At 38.7% G+C, this 20390-nt stretch overlaps 1 protein-coding gene across 2 annotated transcripts; it reads left to right on the forward strand.

The window, feature by feature from the left end:
• The first annotated feature begins 13273 nt into the window (after window positions 1-13273).
• LOC113172448 (cytochrome P450 7A1) lies at window positions 13274-19951 on the forward strand. Of its 2 annotated transcripts, XM_026375418.1 has the most exons (9): window positions 13274-13603; window positions 14507-14747; window positions 14881-15090; window positions 15370-15564; window positions 16308-16507; window positions 18193-18323; window positions 18489-18667; window positions 18798-19075; window positions 19872-19951. In XM_026375418.1, the coding sequence occupies exons 1-9, from the start codon at window positions 13521-13523 to the stop codon at window positions 19906-19908; spliced, it is 1554 nt and encodes a 517-aa protein (XP_026231203.1). In that variant the 5' UTR covers window positions 13274-13520; the 3' UTR covers window positions 19909-19951. The 2 variants fall into 2 exon arrangements, with proteins under 2 accessions (XP_026231203.1, XP_026231204.1); XM_026375419.1 differs by having other exon boundaries at window positions 18798-19951.
• Window positions 19952-20390: the final 439 nt, after the last annotated feature.

Below are 20390 nucleotides of genomic sequence, written 5' to 3' on the forward strand. Positions count from 1 at the left end.
CATGGTTGCACACTCACATCGTGTGGAAACTGCCTTTATTAGGGGAGCCAGCAACTGGTACTCATCACAATAGTGTTGAAATTTAGATTGATGACTTGGTTGGTTAAGCTTAGGCAGGTTCTGGTACAATTTAGGGTTACAGTGAAGTTTCCAAGAAATAACTGTAAGCGTATGTATGTGTGTGTGAGGAACTGAGTAGTTTCATGAATGAAAACTATTCCGATTTGCCTTGTCTACCATTCCTCACTGTCTTCTGTCAGCTGTTTTTTATATGAATGGTTTCTTTCTTTTACACACACACTGCATTTCTAATCAGTTAATTGGGTAAACTGTAGGAGATAAGAGTGATACAATCGTGTGTTAAAACACAAATGTTCAAGGCCAATAGATCACCTCAGAACACGCAGACAATTCACTTTCAGAGTATAAAGGCAGATTACTATTTAAAAACCATAACAACCAACATGCATTCTGCAGTAAAAATAGATCCTAAAATTGTAGTTTTATAAAAAAGTTTGGACTGAAATCTAGTTATTATTCATTTAATCAATGTAGAAATCACACATCACTTTATCACAAATTCAATTCAATTCAATTCAGTTTTATTTGTATAGCGCCAATTTACAACAGAAGTTATCTCAAGGCACTTTACAGTGTTTAAGGTTTAATACCTTACAGAAAATATTTATACAAAAAAATGATAGAGAAAACCCAACAATCCCATTTGAGCAAGCTTTAGGCAACAGTGGCGAGGAAAAACTCCCTTTAGAGGAAGAAACCTCCAGCAGAACCAGGCTCATAGTGGGCGGCCATCTGCCTCGACCGGTTGGGGTGAGTGGAAAGAGAACAGAGAAAAGAACAGCAGGCAATAAGACAACAACAAGCATCAAGAACATTGGACAGGTCAACTGGATTCTGGAGATGTACAGCTCCAGGCCGAGGATACCTGCAGAAAAGTACAGAGAGAGGGAGACAGAGAGGAGGAAACACAACTACAGGAGAGAGAAGACACAAAGTTAATGACAGGAAATGGTGGCATTTGAATGGATAGAGGAGAAAGGAGAGAGGAGAGGAGCTCAGTTTATCAGTAGAGTTCCCCCAGCAGACTAACCTATATCAGCAGAACTAAGAGATGGTTCAGAGTCACCTGATCCATCTCTAACTATAAGCTTTATAAAAAAGGAAAGTTTTAAGTCTAGTCTTAAATGTAGAGAGGGTGTCTGCCCCCTGAACCTGAACTCGGAGCTGGTTCCACAGGAGAGGGGCTTGATAGCTAAAGGCTCTGCCTCCCATTCTACATTTGGAAACTCTAGGAACCACAAGTAAACCTGCAGTCTGAGAACGTAGAGTTCTGCTTGGAAGATATGGAACTATGAGGTCTTTAAGATAAGATGGAGCCTGATTATTAAGGGATTTATAAGTGAGGAGAAGAATTTTAAATTCAATTCTGGATTTTACAGGGAGCCAATGGAGAGAAGCTAACGTAGGAGAAATATGATCTCTCTTACTAATTCCAGTCAGAACTCTGGCTGCAGCATTTTGGATTAACTGGAGACTTTTTAATGAGTTATTGGGACAAACTATTAATAATTAATTACAATAGTCCAGTCTGGAAGTAACAAATGCATGGACTAGTTTTTCAGCATCACTTTGGGACAGGATGCTCCTAGTTTTAACTTTAATGTTTCTCAGGTGAAAAAAGGCAGTTCTAGAGATATCTTTGATGTATGAAGTGAAGGAGATATCCTGATTAAAGATAACTCTGAGGTTTCTTACAGTATTACTTGAGGCCAGTACTGAGTCATCAAGGGTGAGAACGTGATGAGACATCTCTGAGATTTTTAGGCCCGAACAGTATAACCTCTGTCTGGATTTAGGAGAAGGAAATTGGAGGACATCCAGGCCTTTATGTCTTTAAAGCATGCTTGAAGTTTGACTAATTTATTAGTTTCTCCTGGTTTCATAGATAGGTATAGCTGGGTATCATCTGCATAACAATGGACATTTATAGAGTGTTTCCTAATGATATTGACATATATAAAGTGAAAAGAATCGGTCCAAGCACAGATCCCTGTGGAACTCCATAGCTGACTTTGCTGTGCATGGAAGACTCTTCATTAACGTGTACAAACTGAAATCTATCTGATAGATACGATTTAAACCACTCTAGTGCTGTTCCTTTTATTCCAATGACATGTTCCAGTCTGTGTAATAAAATGTTGTGATCTATAGTGTCAAATGCAGCACTAAGATCTAACAAGACGAGTATAGAGAGTAGACCATTGTCTGATGCTAATAAAAGATCATTATCATCATCATATCATATCCATCCCATATCAAATCAACAATACTGTACATAGTATAGTGTGTCTACGAGCCTGATACACTATATGAAAAAATTAAACTGCCTATAAAATAAGGATTTAGAGCACAAAAACATGCTATTGTTATTTTACAGGTGAGACTTCCACTGTAAAGTTAAATAAGCAGAGTGCAAAAAACAACACAGCTGCAGGAGATTTAGGATTTCCTAAAGTCTGGTAAATTCTGTGGTAAGAACGCAGATGTGCACAGCAGACAGCCTGGAGGTTACCCAGACTTTATCCTGTGGGCCCCCAGTACAGGGTCCAGGTAATGTTGGAATGTGATCTCTGCTGTGTCAGTTCTTGCACACTCTAAACAGGTCCCCCTTCACTCTCTGAAGTCTGAGTACTCCCTATGTGAGAACACGTCGGACACGTCGGAGGCTGCCAACCTCAGCATGAAGATTTACTTTAGCCACTGTTTATCGGTGGAGATCGTGTGGAGAGGGTGGCTGCTTTCAAGTTTCTGGGCATCACCATTGAGCAGAACCTGACCTGGGGCGCCAACACCACTGCTCTGGTGAAGAAGGCCCAGCAGAGACTCTACTTTCTCAGTCTTCTAAAGAAAAACAACCTGAATGAGAAACTGCTAGTGTCCTTCTACCGTTGCTCAGTAGAGAGTATCTTATCATACTGTGTCTGTGCCTGGTTTGTCAGTTGCACAGCTGTGGATAGGAAAGCTCTCCAGAGAGTCACCACGAGAGCCCAGAAGGTCATCGGCTGCCCTCTCCCATCCCTTGAAGAACTGTACAGCTCCCACTGCCTAAAAAAAGCACAGAACATCCTGCAGGACCCATCACACCCTGATCATTCCCTGTTTGAACTGCTGCCTTCAGGCAGAACATACAGGACAATTAAAACAAGGACAAGCAGATTAAAAAACTGTTTTTATCCAAGAGCCATCGTTGCCTTAAACACTGCTAAAAAAGGTTAATTTATTAAGGGAACTGTGCAATAGCTGGAGTATGTATGTGTAACCTACTGGTGTTTTATATTTTTCTTATTTAGCAGTTTTTAGTTTTTATTTATTTACTCACTATTTATCTACTGAAATGATTGCACTCTAATTTCGTTGTACGTTGTACAATGAGTTATTCTTGTTCAATGAGTTATTGTTATTGTTATTGTTATTCTTATTCTTATCAAGTAGTTGAGTAGCTGGAAGAAAAAAGCTGAAAGCTAAGCTAGGTAACAGTGCTGAAGGGTTAGGCTTAGGGAAATTTACTCTGCATGGACATCCCTCATTCACCTACTGAGTATGCAGTATATTATTTCATTGTTTGTTTGTGTGTTGTCTCAAGATTGCTATTGTTCAGAGTTACCATAAAGGTTATTCCAGACTGCCAGTGACTTTGTACTGGACCCAAATGCCTTCTGTGTAGACCAGAGCTGGTGCTGTTGCTCTGCCACTGTGCTGCTAACTTAGCACTAACTAATTTTATTTGCATATTTAGAATTGATGACCATGAGTGTAGAATAAAGAGCCCTGACCTATCACCCACAAATGTCTTTGATTCATTTTCCAGAATTATCAAATTAAGCATTTTATCATTTTAATTAGGCCAGGGTGCTGGAGATAACTACATGTTATCAACAGTGTTGACCTTGTCCATGTAAACTGCTATCTCATATCTTTGGCTCAGTAAAACTGGAGAAAATAAAATCAGTAGCATGATAATACAAGGCATAAGGAAATAAAGTAATAAAAGACCACTTATAGGGTGTGCACAGAATAAGTGATAATTGATTCGTTCAAATACAAAAATGTAAGTGAAAGTCAAGACAAGACTTTGCTCTGGATGGTAACTTAATTTGAAATGTTTCAACTTCAGAATAAAAATCTGCACGTACAAGTACAGTCTGCTAACACAGAAACAGAGACAACCATTCACATTTACTTAATTTCTGAGTTTCAGAGGGCAGTGGTAGCCAAAAGCTTGGGAATAGAAGGTAGTTTATTTGTTAGCCCTTACTGCTCATTGGAACAGCACTGTGGTCCACAGCTCTTTCAGATATCTGTAAAAGATAACTCATCTCAGCAAAAGAAAAAAGGTTAGAAAACAATTTTTATATACATATATATGTATATATACATATTTCTCAATAAAACTTACAGAAGCTAGTTTCCCCAAATGAGTTTTAGACCTCTAGTAGCCCTGGGGACCAAGTGGCTCCCCAAGACCCACATGAAGACATGCTTACACGTGAGGGGCTTGATACACTGTCCTACCATGTCACACTGTTCCTGCTAAACCACCGCACTTGACATATTTGTTTGTTTGGTTAATTTTCAGCATTTGTGTTCATATCTTTATCAGCAATAAACACTGAGGCAGCATCAGTTGACTGTTGACTCGCTCGTGATAAAAAAAAAAGCTGGTTTATAGGTCTGCTTAAAGAAGGAAATGTGCAGTTGTGCAATTCCTGCGCTGTTTACAGGTCTTGTTTTGGAGGAATTTTGATCTGTAATGACTGCAACAAATGCAGTTTGCGTTTTATTGGCATTGCTTCATATTTCAACTTCACTAGCTTCTGGCAAACCCAGAGGAAAAGAAGATTGTGTAGACTGATTCAACTAGACACACTTAATGAATTTGTCATACTTGTAAATTTAAAAATCTTGACAGATTATGTCTCATTGTCTCCATGTAAGCTTTTGGAACTATTCCAGATTGGTTTTCTTAAACCATTTGTCTGATAGGATAGAGAAAGTCTTAATAAAACATTTTACTTTAGCAGATTCTTCATCACGTTTTAGCAACTGAGCACCACAAAGATAGAACAGGCAACAGTATAGAGGCACAAATACACTCCTTACTGAGGGTGATGATCTGGTTCACTGGAAGCCAGTCTACTGTCAGACACGACCAATCAAATAAAAGCTGAATAACTCTATTTAGACTTGTACAGTATGTAATGTGGACATTGATTATTAAAACCTGGGCAACTGACATTGTGACTAAGGTCTGTCGTCAGGTGTCCCTCGGTGCAATATGTTACAAGTAGTTGTATGATTAGCCTGCTACCTTAAGCTTAAACTAGCCAGAATGAGTTTCCTTCTGTACATGTATGACAGATTGATGAGGTTATCAGGTTTTTGCAGCATATGGGTGGTTTCATTGCATTGCTAGATTTCCAGCAGATTATCAGGAGTGTCAAGGCCATGCAGACTGAACAGTCGATTATAGGGAAGTGTTTGCTTATTGCAGCTTAGTGATTATTTCTTTGCTCTTTTAACCTTTTTTTATCTCTCTTCCTCTGTCTGTCTCTCTTTTTCTCTCTCTGCCGACCTTCATCTGCAGCTCCTAAAGTTAATTTCAGGTTAAGGACATATCACCACATTGATTGCTATCAATGCAGAAGTTGGTTAAATGCGTATAAACCATCTCCATATTCCTGTCACACATAATCAGAATGTTACCAGGCCAACCAAGATTTGATATCAGTGTCTGATTTTTATTACCCAATATAAATTAAGTGTCTGGGGACGTGTAACTTTAATATCAACTGTAGGTCACCCAATATGATGACGCTGGAATGATTTCAACTGTTCAGTGATGTGGGACATTGGACTCAGTGTAGTCTGCCTGCATTTGGCTGTAACTAAGGCCTCTACATTTCCCAGCAGCCTTAAGACTACTCAAGTCATTACTTTACACTATAGGTTAGTTCAGTGAATCAACTGAGAAAATCCAGATAGACTCTGATAATGTGAAGCGTCAACATTACATGTGAGCTCATATGAAGTTAGAAGACAGGATAGGTTCTTTAGAGTCAGCAGATGGTTCATAGAAACCTTGGACCAGGCCTTGGGCATTGTGGAGGTGATGGGGAGGAGGTGGGTTGCACAATAGTAGGTCTAAAAGACAGATGGGCAGAAATCAATATCTGCTGTTCTATTAGAGGTAGTGATTCTTTAAAAGGTCTCTCTCTCTCTCTCTCTTCATTGACGCCAAACTAGAAACCTCCCTGTAATAATCTACTTGACATGCCATAAAAAGTAGCAAGATCATCCAGAGCAGAGCGTGATTTCACTGCAGTACTATTGTGCATCAGCCCCATGACAACGAACGTGAAGAAGTTGCACAATGAACTGCAGGTAATTAATTGACAAGAAAGATGCTGCATTTCTTTTATGTTTATCACTGCTGGCATGCTGAACAAGACTGGCATAATGTTCACATAAGTCACTCTTAAACAATCGGCACAGCCTTCAAATCACCCCCACTTGAGGTCTTTTCTCCCACATGTTATGTTTTGTTCTTATATTTTCCAGCCAACTAGTCAAAGATGAAAAGAGAGCTTCCATATGAAACCAACTAAAATGAATCCTTAGTCAGGCAGTGATGTGATTGGAATGGGGAAGGAGAGGAGAAAGGGAACAATGTTGTTGTTAGACAAGTATAAGCACAACAGGTGATAGGGATCTATTCCAAATAAGCAAATACGCGTTTAGAAACAAGCCCAACAATCCACAACCCATGACTGCCACTTGAAATTCAAATTATATTTATTATTCATTGAATTTAGAAAAGAACAAGCTTGCAAGTATCTTATAATAAACGGACTTGGCAACAGTGCCTAAGCAGAAAGATTATTGGTTAGATATGGATTGTGAATTGAGAGATTTGATAGCGTGGGGAAGCAGAAGTGTCAGAGATAATTCGATCAGAGGTATATAGCCAACATTAACCCATAAAGGGAGAGATCTTCCATTGCAACTTTGCCTAGGCTTCAGTTGGTCTTATCACTTTCCATCCAGACTGAAAATCTCAGCAACTAATGAATACATTCCCATAAAATCAAGTACAGACATCCATAGTCTCCTGAGGACGAAGCCTAATGACTTAGGTCAAGGGGTCGGAAACCTGCGGCTCCGCGTGGCTAGGGAAAATAAATTATAAGTATTTAATAGAATACAGAATCACAAATAGAGTGATACTGAGAACCTTCCAAGACCGGACAAGCTCGTGTTTGATTTAAAGACGCTGTGCGCAGAGGTTCAGGAGCAGGTAAAAGAAACGTGTGTGACATAGTGCTTTTTCCCCATTTTACTTCATTTTAATTCATGTCAAGGCTCCGATATACGCTCCGATAGCCCAAAGGAAGATGACGGTGTGAGGATGACGGCTCACAGCATCTTCTGTTTGCTACGTGGATAATTTAAGTTTAGCTTTTTAATTCATTTGAAAGAGACCCTCAACTCAATGTATTATTTATTTATTTATTTATTTATATTTTGTGTCATAATTTTTTGAGAGTTCAAAATGTGTTTAATGTGTTGAAATGTAATTTTCTCTGTAGCACTTCATAAATGTCATAAAAAAACAAAGCTATATTATCTTCATTTTAGATGTCAAAAAGTATTTGCAGCTCCCAGTGGGTTTTTATTCCGTGGAAACCGGGTCCAAGTGGCTCTTTGGGTGTTAAAGGTTGCTGACCCCTGACTTAGGTGATCTCCTGACTTTTCCTGTCGTGCCACCACAAGGTTGAGGTTGTAGTGTAATGTCTCAACACTAATGTGTAATCACTTTGCTGATGTGTGGCTTTTTCTATACTATCATCCAAGTAAAATTTTTATTTGTGTAAATACTTTTTCTCTGCAAAACTAATTACTTTCCCATCAGTAACATTTAGATGCCGGGTTTTGTGCTGATTAGCTAATTTTACCATGTTATAATGATACAATAGGATGTTGAGCATTGTAAATATTAGACCTGCTGAATATTAGTGTTGTTACTGTGGGCACTTTAAATGGTAAATGTTCTACTTTTTTTTTTTCTTCCTAAATGGTACTCAAAGCTCTTTACACTGCATCTCATTCACTCATACGCTCAAACACAGACGGCAGAGCTGCTATGCAGCTGATCTGACTCACCGGGGGCAATTTGGGGTTCTGTATTTTTCCCAAGGACACTTTGGCATGTGACATGGCAGCCTGCACGGTTAAACAGAGTTGTTAATGGTAATGTTAAGATAAAAGAGTTAGATATTGGTATATTGGGAAAACAAATGACTTGATTAAGGGGGTTGTGGTTCAGATTGTTCAATAGTCTCCCACAGACAGGTTCCTCCTTCCTCAAACCATTAATGCCCTAAATGTAGCAGGCTATCCACATTTCCCCTCAGTGATTAATAAAGTACTTTCCTGTGTATTATACACTTAATTTTTTTATGTATGGTGAGAGGCTTTATTATTTTCTTTTTTACAAATGCATTACATTTTGAATTAACTAATAACTTTGTTACACCATAAATAACAATGAAGATGGTTTTGTTTTTACATTATGTTCTCGTCCATTTTCCATTCATCTCCCATTATCTCTGACATCACAAAGTGCTTTAACATCGTTTTCAAATGAAGTCCAACATACCGTAATGTAGCAGTAGGAGAAGAGTTAAGATAGGAGAAACACCACACTCTTTTATATTGTATATTCATCTTTTTATCTTCCCAGACATGTCAAGCGTCTTGGCTGCAGTGATTTGCAGCAACAGATTCCAACTGTATGTGTGTTTGTGTAGGTGTGAGAGAGTTAGTGTGGATGACTACATGGGACTTGTCATCACAAAGGCAAACAGATCCACATTCTTACCTATGAATAGAGGAAATGTTGAAATCACTACACATTTTCTAAACGTGCTTGCATACCCTTGCCCACATCCTTGTGCATATAAAAAGTACTTATATCCAGTTAGAGGACAAGACAGAAAATAAGGAATGAAATAGTCATGCACTTTAACGATTGGAAACTAAATCATCACTGGTGCTGCCAGTTGATTTTAAAAGTAATTAAAGTAACATCAGAATCCTGCCATCTTCTTCTCCTGCAGCTGCTGGAACATATTGAAACGGAAAAGAAAAAACAACGCACTCTTCTTGGTAACTTTACTCGGCAGGTCTGAACCATAGGCTATAGCCCTTCAACCCTAAAGGCTGCGTACATGGCCGTTTTTCAAGGTTCATACTCAGTTGTTTTCTGACAAGGGTGCAAAGGTTGAGCCACTATACGATTACCAGATAAGAAACTGGAAACCAACACACTAACACAACAGCACCTCAGTCACCCTAAACCTTGACCTTGACAGTCAGTCAATTTAGCTGAATTTGTCCAGGATAATACATATCACTCCTTATCAGCATTTATAACACAGAAACTCCATTTCTAATCAGGGATGGAAGGGCTTTTGCAGGGAATGACAGACATCCACTGGCGACTGTTAGAATACAACTTTTACAAAGTGACTTTGGTTAAACTGTAAGTTTTAGTATTAAAAACACAGAAAGACACATGGAGAGATAAATCTCCACTGCATACTAAATCTAATCTGTGCCACACTGACTGTTTCTAACGTGTGTTAGTTAGCAACAGACACAGGTAAATGACACGCCTTCATTTAAAATGCAGTCTGGTTCAGTAACTTCACACACTTTCATAACATGCAAACAGGATGAGAAATTTCATGTTTTATGTTGATTGCATATGAAAATTGCAATTTAATTAAGATAAACAAACGTGCTTCAAAAACATGAACTTTATTTCTCTCTCTATTCTCTGGGGAACTGTATTTGTACTTAGAGCTGATGCCTCTTTAAGAGACTTCTTCTGATTCTCTTCACTTTCTCTTAATATCTTTCTCCGTACCTGAGAAATAAAAGAAATCATGTTTGTTTTGAGTTAGAATCTTTTCAATGAATCTTTAATAGTTTCCAAAACACTTAAAATGACATTGGGTACCAAACCAGTGGCCTCAGTAGATGAGCTAGCACTTGTTACTCATTCATTAAATCAACATTTTAATGATTCTCTTTGCTTTGTTACAGTTGGTCTTTGAAAATGAATAAAGCAAAGAAAATCTATCTGCTTTGATGCTATCAGGCATTTACCAGTTGTTATCAGGAGCAAAGATAGGGTTAATTGTCCCTACTCCACCTGCCAGGCAGCTTAGCAGAGCGCTCTCATGCACTGGGCGTCATCGCCATCCAACAATAAACATAGAAAGGAGCAGGTTGTCAAATATATACTTGGTTTGGTTTTTGTGGAGTTAAAATTCCCTTCAACACATATTTTATCTCAATTTTAAGACATTTATTAACCCTGTTCTCTTTCATTCTGCTCCTTACTGCCATCCTGAGCTTCAGCTGAACAAGTAAAAACAACACAGTTGAAATAATATTCAATCTACTTCATCATTCATTCATCATTTGCTGCGTGATACATTTACAGTAACCTGGAGGCTGTGGCTAACACCTGTGCTGTTACAGGGCATAGAATTGTAAAGGTCATGGAAAACAATGCTATACAGTATGCCATCAGACAGTATGCCAATGTCCATAACACAGAGAACGTTATACAGCTTATGTTTTTCTGGGGAGAATAAATATGTCGGTTTCCATTAAAACAAACCTACGTGTGGAAAATTTGTGTTTGCCGTTGCTTTCACAAATACAACTAAGTTAAACTTTTAATTAACTTCACAGTTAATTTGCAAAGGTGTAACAGTACTGTTATGGGTATGAAACAGGAGCAGCAGGACTGGTATTACCATGCCAATGTTCTTTTTCCATTTATGTTTTGTTTTCAATGCCAAAAATACGTTTTAAAATGTTTCCTTGAAACTAGAAGTACAGGTAAAACTGGTTGCAGGGCCTTTTTCCTACTGCAGACCTTCATGTAATCACAAAAACACATCTGTCATCTTTCTTTAGCGCTGTCAGTCAATTTGCAGTGGCATGTCGAGTCAGATTCCCGTTGGCTCCAGTTCACATGCTTTGTGAGAAAGCACTGGTCAATAAGCACAAACCATTTTTATATTGCAATGTCAACCTACTTTTCTATTTGATCACAGATGTAGTGTATATTTGTATTTTCTACTTCAGTCTGTAAGAATAAAGTGACAGTAAATTAATACACCCATGTGAGCTCTGTAGAGCTCTGTGTGGGTCTCCATAAAGCCATATTGGCACTCTCTGTGATGTTTAAAGACTAATGTCTCTACCACCGACTGTTGCAAGGAAATGAAAAACGTAACTTCATGCATTTACTAGCAGACAATGACCAGTATGTGAGGCTTCTCCCCGCAAGCTGTGAAAGTGTTTAGGGTAGGGACAGAAGTGGACCCATCTATCCCTAGCATTGATGAGAATAGGACATGCATGTGATCACGATGTCAAGCGACCTTGACAATTTGAGCTTTGGAGAAATTCTTTCAAGGTGTTCCTGAGACATCATATTCACAACAAGAAGTGGATGAACATGAGGTGACTGTGACCTTGACTTTTGACCTTTGAGCAACAAAAAGGAATCAGTTCATCACTGATGCCAGATTGACACTTGGTACCAAATTGTACCAAGACGTTTGACACATACTGTATCGCATTCACAAGAATGGGCCTTGACCAGGAACTTGATCTTTGAGCTTTTAGTTATGAAAATCTAGTTAGTTTCTCCAAAAGGAGTTGAATAAATTCCCTTCAAGCACTCCTTAGATATCACGTTCACAAGAATTTGGTGGCTGTGGGGACAGACAGACAACTCGAAAACATCACAAGCCTTAATAACAGTGGTAAAGTTAATTAGCTGCGGTGGCTAGGCTAGGCAAACCAACAGGACAGCAACAGGTTATACTTTAGTACTACAAATGTTACAGGTCACCTAAAGGACTGTCTAATCACAGTTGAAGTCAGCAGTTAAAGGTTGTGATGGGTTTATTAGGTTTAAAATTCTAAGCTGATACCATTGAATGAAGCATGTGGTTGATGGAATCTCAAACACTGAACACACCCCCATCACTCTTACCATGTATGTGTGTGAGTATGTCTTAATGCTTACTGTTTAGAGAATTGTTGTGCTTCCAGCTAGATGGACACTTCATCCATCAATCTGTGGTGTCTCTCCACACACTTACATTACTTGTAATGTCATTTTTTATCTTTTAATTTCTTTCTAGATGAACTAGATTTTACCTATAATGTGTTTGCACAGTAACAAGTTTCAGCTAGTTACATACCATACAGTTGTAATGTTCCTGCCCATGCCTGTACTGACACACACACACACACACACACACACACACACACCTTCAATGGGAGCATAGCAGGGACCTTCGATCTATTTACCAACCTGGATGCACTATCATAGCACAGACCTTCAGGTACCACTGTCCATGGACTCCGGTCAAGGCCATTTCACACGCATACTCACAAACGCATTAATCTCACTATAGCTGTGAGGACATAATGCATTTCCTCTTCTTTACTATCTCAACTAAATTTCTAACCCTAACTCTAACCCCTAATCCTAAACTTGAAATGCGTGAGTCTTAACCCTCAAAACTCTGAAGTAGTGGAGACTGGTCAACATGTCTGGCAAAATGAACCCTCTAACCGAAATTTCTCCACTCAACCTTGGAAAGACATTGCACACACACACACACACACACACACACACACACACACACACACAGCTTGCATGGAATGCCATTTCCTAGAAAGAAAGGCTTATAGATCATATTGCTGCTGGATTAAATTTCAAATGAAGACAACACCTTTAATTGAACAAATCGTAATCTGAAATTAAGATGCATCTTTTTTTACACCAAAAGAGATCATACTGGACAACTACATAGAATTAGACATATATTTTAATGTAAAAGGGGCTGACTTTTTCCACCATCTGGATTTTTTTTTTTTTTTTTGCTGACAAATGCAGGAAAAAATCACCCTTCCCTTCTTTTCACAAAAATACATGTTGAGATAACTCAGATAAAGTCACTGCAGATAGGGTAATAATACTGATTTTGTTGCACAACAAACAAAGAAAAAACAGCTTCTCTTGGGTCCCACCCTCAGCAGCATAGTATAAAAACCTCCCTCATGCTGCATGTCATCACACTAGGTTGAACCTACAGTGCTCACTGACACATCCACTCTTACACAATATCCAGTGACACTGAATTTATTGTCTCTGGTTTAGAAAACTCCATGAAATAAGGGCAGCATCTTTGAAACACACTCTTCTCTCCAGGACCATTGACTTCATGAAGCAAGCAGCAGTTAGTTAAACACAGTTCATGTCAGTGTGGAGCATTATCAGCTGGTACTGAACCCTCTGCTGTGTTGGATCTTCCTGTCCTCATCATCTGAACATCATCACTATGATACTAAGCATTGCTCTGATCTGGGCAGTAGTGGTGGGATTCTGCTGCATTCTGTGGCTCGCTGTTGGGACACGACACAGGTAAGACTTGATATAGCATATGAAGGATGTATTGTATCAGGCATGTGATATAATTGATCCATTGATGCATTTTACTTAACACAGTGTGTCTACTGGGAGAGCAATAAAACTGTATAAGAGTCAACTGTCTCTGAGTCACAGAAGTATGCACACGGTAAATGGTAATCAAACAATAGCTTTAGTGTGATGATGAAGATGATGGAATTTGTTTAGTATACTTTGACTGTCAATCATTTTCACTGGTATGTTGTCCCAGCTTAGCTGATGTTGAAAAAATGTTATGTTGTGTGTGTTATTAGTCTATGTCTACTCAGAATACAGATGTTATGCAGCTGACTGATTTTTTTTTTGTATCATTAATATTACTCCCCAGTCAGATTGACAAATCCAGAGAGAGGTTTCTACATATAAATATTATAGGTGTTCTGTTGTTTGTCAGCGCACCATTGTGTGCTTAAGGTGTATATGAAACTATAACAACACTAGTGGCTGTTTTGGAAATGTTGTGGTTGTTGGGATTATCATGGTTTACCAAGTCTCAGTGAATAATAAAGTATACAGGCATCAAGTAAATTAATAGCAATATTTTCTGTGGGGCTGCTATTGATTGCAAAGTGTGTATCACTATACTTGGTGTTTTGTAGTTTTTCATATAACCTAAAGACGGTGTGTTGTGTGTCCTTTTTTCTTACACTTTAAGCAAGCCTGTATAGTCTTCAGACAAGACTGTTTTATGATTAAAATATTATTAATAATATTATTATTAAAGATACTTTTTTAGTTTAACTTTGACTTCAAGTGAAAATACTGCTGATAGCACCTCTGTGCCCAATGCAGAAATATATATATATATATATACATATATATATATATTTTTTTTTAATCTCTTGTCAATATCCTTAGGCAACCTGGTGAGCCTGCAGTTGAAAATGGCTTAATCCCCTACCTGGGCTGTGCTTTGCAGTTTGGGTCCAACCCTCTGCTGTTCCTTCACAGCCGGCAAAAAAAGTACGGCCATATATTCACCTGCAAGATCGCAGGCCAGTACATCCATTTCCTATGTGACCCCTTCTCTTACCATTCAGTGATAAGACAGGGGAGACATCTTGATTGGAGAAAGTTCCACTTTGCTACATCTGTCAAGGTACATTTCTGTAGTTTCATCTTTGATTATTTATAACATGTTTGGCCAGGATAATTTCTTTTGCAATTAAGGGCCTTTTTCAGGCTCTCAATGACTTCTACAATGATCAACAAGCTCCTCCTTCCTTCACCAGGCATTTGGCCATGACAGCTTTGACCCTCGCCATGGCTACACCACAGAGAACCTCCATCAAACCTTTCTGAAGACTCTGCAGGGAGAGGCTCTACCTTCCCTGATAGAGACCATGATGGGCCACCTTCAGGATGTCATGCTGAGATCAGACACACTAAGCCCAAGCAAGGACCAATGGCAGGTGGATGGCATCTTTGCGTTCTGCTACAAGGTAAGTAATTGGACTTGAATTGATAGCACAGGCTAAGGAACTTTTATTTGGGTTCAGGACTTACCGTTGGATAATGGACTGGATGTCTGGATTGGATCAACTTGCAAAACTGACTTCTAAACTTTTGACAAAAAATTGATTTCCCAGTATTCAGGAAGGCCTGGACTTAAGTTGAGGACTGTCATCTAAGTTTGCATAGCCTGCATGTTGTACATTTGGATTTGAAAACAATATTGCTTACGGCCCTAACAGATTTCCATCTCTTTTTCTGTCTGTCAGGTGATGTTTGAATCGGGCTACCTGACACTGTTTGGTAAAGAGTTTGGTGATGACAAGTGCCAGGCTAGGCAGGCAGCTCAGAAAGCCTTGGTGCTCAATGCTTTGGAGAATTTCAAAGAATTTGACAAGATCTTCCCCGCATTGGTTGCTGGCCTGCCCATCCATGTCTTCTTGAGTGCCTACAGTGCCAGAGAGGTTAGTGAACTTTTCCTACACCTGTAATGGCAGGAAAAAATAAGTACCCAATTGGATTGCCATTATGTAAACAAGTGTCTAGGCATTTGTTATTAAGCTGTCCATAAATAGAGGTAGTTTAGAACTGTGTCTATCCTCACAAAAAGTTGAAAGATGACACCAAAAGCAGAAATGCAGAATAATTACTGAAGTGAAAAAGAACCTCGTAATAACAGCTAAACTCCTGATAGAATCAGTAGACATCTTTTTATAAGCCTCTCCAATGCATCACTGTGTGCATGAAGCTTACGAAAGGGGAGCTTGATTTACTTGGGGGCTGATATAAAAAAACAAGGTTATATTGTTTAGGGTAGACACACAGACTGTGTCTGCTGTTAATAGTGAACAAAGTAACAGTGTAAATCTAATATAAACTTATCTCAAACAAAGTTTTGGAGTGTTCCCATTGGAACTCAGACCAAATAGAAAACTGTTCACACCAGGTATTACAAGAATATGGGAAGATGAAGCTGTATCCTGACTGCATGTTTTTGCAGACATTGCATTTTTCTGTACAAAATTAGTTCCCGTGCTTTCTGTTGCATCTGTATCCATGGAGGACATGAGGATGTTAACCTCCTTGACCTAACACCTGAGTGCTGCCATTTCAACAACAAGTTTTAGTAGTAGGCTATATACTGTTCATGACTTGTGTATATTAATTAATAACTATGTTATTTCTTGTGTTCTTTTCCAATATCTAGAACCTGGCAAAGACCATGCATGCTGAGAACTTGTCCAAAAGAGAGAACGTGTCTGATCTGATCTCTATGAGGATGATCCTGAATGATTCCTTATCTACCTTCAATGACATTAGCAAGGCCAGGACCCACGTTGCTCTGCTCTGGGCTTCGCAGGCTAACACTCTGCCCGCTACTTTCTGGAGTCTCTTTTATATGATCAGGTATGCTGGTGCATTCTCTTTTTTGGTGCTATATAGGTTTTCAGAAATTGAAACACAAGGCAGCCACAATGTATGGCTCAATTACCAATCAACATCAATCATCATGTGGTAGTGGTTGTGAGTTCTGCTCTGTCTAAGATGAAAACCATAGATGGGGTTCATTTCTATGGTAATCATTATCGTTCATTCAGGACCAGGATCATTAATCAAAGAGAAATTAGGACTCAGAAATAAAAAGAGTCAAGCTTTCTAGCTTTTGGCAATATTTAGCAGCTCTAACTTGTCATTTTTGTACAACGAAAATGTTTTTTTGAGGAGCATTTTTGCAATCCTGCAACTGCAACCTCTCATTTCAATAAATATATTGACCATATGTACATAATTAATGTAGCACATATGTTGATCTTTAACACATCATTTAATTGTACACAGACAACAGTATCTATCCAATCTACAACATACTGTCTTCTCTTCTGCAAAAATATCCAATCTTACACTTATATTATTAGGGATTTTTATCATCAGATTTAGACACTCACAGTACTGGGTTAAGGTCAGGGAAATATTGTGAGATAGATCCAAATGATGAAATGAAGCACATTAGGTCATCACACTGCATTTATAAATCTTTAGAGAATTAGCAACTCTCAGACATTTCCACGACAGGGTTCAGTGTGGAGCAGAGTTACATAATGGTTTTGCAATGTCTGAACATGTCAGATGGGTCTATGTGAGCATGTGGAGCACAGGATACATGTCTGTAATTTCAGATGTGGTACAACCAATGAACATTTTAGAAGATAAGAGCGTTGTGAAAAATTGCGGTAAGATTACATATGATAAATTGAAATGAAGAATTTCATGTCCATGTGTCCATATGCGTAATGTTCCGTAATGCTGATGCACTGTATTACATATAAGAAAAGTTTTAAAGGGCAATTTGATCAAATTCCATCCCATTGGTCGGGTTTAGGGATGTCTATGATTGATATTGAACTGCTTTGCTGCCTCTACATTTGGACTGCAGGCAATCATCAAAGAAAAAATGAATTAATAGGTTTTCCAAGGATTCTTATAGAATAGTGTTAGGTGTTTGCCTCCCAGATATAATGTATATAAGTTAAGTTATGCTGCAGGGTAACTGACCTAAACATGGTGTAAATCTACTATAAAATGACCTCAAAAAATAAAGAAATACATTTGGATTGGCCTGTTAGAGTCAGGACTTAACTCAGCAGAGAGTTGTTGACACCGGATACTATGAGAATGTGATTCTGAAGGACCTCTTCACTTAGAAGCAGAGAATATTTTAAATAAGGGAAAGCAGAGGGAACTTTCTTACCTTTCATTTATGGGACTTCCCAGGCTAGAAGTATAGGAAAGAATTTGAAAATTTGTGACCTTGCCCTTTGATTCAGGAACTGCTAATGTGTTTTAAATGTAAACACATTATTGAAAATTAATGAAGCTGTGTTTTTAGACAATGATTCCATGCAGTATGTGCAGCAAATATCACAGTTACAACTAAATGCCATGCAGGAAGCATGGTACTATTGAATTTTATCTGCTCCTGGATGAAATGAAAATGAAAGGCGTGTATATAATCAACATGAGAGAACAATAGTTCATCCCCAACAGTGACAGCTAACTGGACCAGACTAGCAGGCTCCTCTATCTGTGCACAGGAGTCCTGATGCAATGAAAGCAGCTCGTGAGGAAGTGCAGAAAGTGCTGCAGGATTCAGGTCTGAAGGTCGACCCACACAACCCTGAACTGAATCTCACGAGGGACCAGCTGGACAAAATGCCTGTTTTAGGTAAGTATGGCAATAGATAACTTATGTGCTGCATTAAATTCTGGTATTGCCCATATGACAGACAACATGCAGCTGTGGTCTCAGTGCAGCATTAGAGCATATTTAATAATAACTAATACAAACTGGAATTTCTTTCATGGCTTTCTCTCTACTTTCTGTCTATAGACAGCATCATCAAAGAATCCATGCGCCTTTCCAGTGCCTCCATGAATGTGCGTGTTGCTAAGGAAGACTTCCTGCTTCATCTTGACAACCAAGAGTCCTACCATATAAGGAAAGATGATGTCATTGCCCTGTACCCACCCATGCTACACTACGATCCCGAAATCTACGAGGATCCCTATGTAAGATCCTGACGTAATTCCTTTTTACTAAATTAGAAAATGATCTTCCTCAGAAAATCTGTACAATTTGTGTTACCTTCCTTGTCCCTAACTTATCTACCTCTCTCCTTCTCACCTCCTCTCCCTACAGGAGTACAAGTTTGACCGTTTCCTGGATGAGAAGGGTCAGGAGAAAACAACTTTTTACCGCAATGGACGCAGATTGCGTTACTTCTACATGCCTTTTGGCTCCGGTGTCACCAAATGCCCCGGCAGATTTTTTGCTGTGTATGAAATTAAACAGTTCCTCTCTCTCATATTGTCATACTTTGACATGGAGCTATTGGACCCTGCTGTCAAAGTCCCACCTCTTGACCAGTCCCGTGCTGGACTGGGAATCCTCCAGCCAACCTATGATGTAGACTTCAGGTACAAACTGAAATCAATCCACTAGGTTCTGTCTATGTCAAGAACAGTAAATGAAGTACATATTGTACATAATGTATTTAACGGTGTTAATGAACAGGCTTTGCTGTATGTATATGGAATAGAATTATACATTTCTGTTGTTGTAATTTTGCTGCTGAAGAACGGTACTATGAAGTATTCTGCACATGTAGTCCTAACAAACTGTTAAAACCTTCAGTGTATTGGGTAGTACTGGACCAAACACTTCCTGCCTTTGATGGACCAAGACTGGCAGGCTAAAAGTGTGAAGTAGCATCTTCAGTTTTTGTAGAAACACAGCATCTAATGTGTCTGCTTGTTTAAGCTCGGGAGCTAATAGAAGTCACATTTCTGCTCTTTGCTCCCTGTGGCTGTACCTACAACACTGCTGTCACAGAAGATGTGCCTGCTTGTTGGCCAATGCTGACCTTTACCACCCTCTCACTATCACTAGTCCAACACATGCTGCTCAGCAATAAGCTGTAGTCTATTTAATCAGTGGGGACATACAGTACATTTGCATACTATAAACACAGAAGGAATTCTGTCTCATTGAGAGAAAGAAGAAATGTTGTATTGCACAAGTCGGTGAGATATTTCACATGCACAGCTGGTTAGACAGTTTGTCTACAAGTCTCTGACTTAACAGGTATGTCTGCTTTTTCATACTGTGAATTGCACAGACGATAAACGGCCCTGTTTACTAAAGATAACAAGTGAACTACAAAGTGTTTAAGTTTTTGTAGTGAATCTCTCATATTGTCATACTTTGACATAGAGCTATTGGACCCTGCTGTCAAAGTCCCACCTCTTGACCAGTCCCGTGCTGGACTGGGAATCCTCCAGCCAACCTATGATGTGGACTTTATGTGGTGGTGTGAAAAAAATCCATAGTCTGGGTACAACTTATTGATATGTTCATTATCAACCTATTTACAACTTGCCTTTTCCGTTTCATGTGAACATATCCTTATCATGGTAACAGTCAGGTTGTAATTACATTCCCTTTGTAAGGTATTTCTGAATGCAGTTTAGCTGTATACAAACTATTAATTTAATTTTTTAAAGACATGATTGCATCGAAATGGATTTGCATTTGTCACATCTCAGCCATCTTCTTGACTTACAGTGAGATGTAAGAAAGTTAACTTACTGTTTTCACATGAAAACCTAAATCTATGTTAATTGTAAAATGTATTTAATAACAAGTCTACATGCTCTGTGAGTAATCATGTAATTATGCACTACTGTAAATATTCACAACTGTTTTATTCCCTGACAATTTTAAGCTATTTTC

Source organism: Anabas testudineus, chromosome 17 (assembly GCF_900324465.2).
Source record: "Anabas testudineus chromosome 17, fAnaTes1.2, whole genome shotgun sequence".
NCBI lineage: Eukaryota > Metazoa > Chordata > Actinopteri > Anabantiformes > Anabantidae > Anabas > Anabas testudineus.

Excerpts from the sequence above, each read along its gene's own strand:
- LOC113172448 (XM_026375418.1), top strand. The coding sequence starts at position 13,521 with ATGATACTAAGCATTGCTCTGATCTGGGCAGTAGTGGTGGGATTCTGC. Across the intron at positions 15,091-15,369 it reads TCTTTGCGTTCTGCTACAAG|GTGATGTTTGAATCGGGCTA; the intron begins GTAAGTAATTGG and ends TCTGTCTGTCAG. Across the intron at positions 16,508-18,192 it reads AGTCTCTTTTATATGATCAG|GAGTCCTGATGCAATGAAAG; the intron begins GTATGCTGGTGC and ends ATCTGTGCACAG.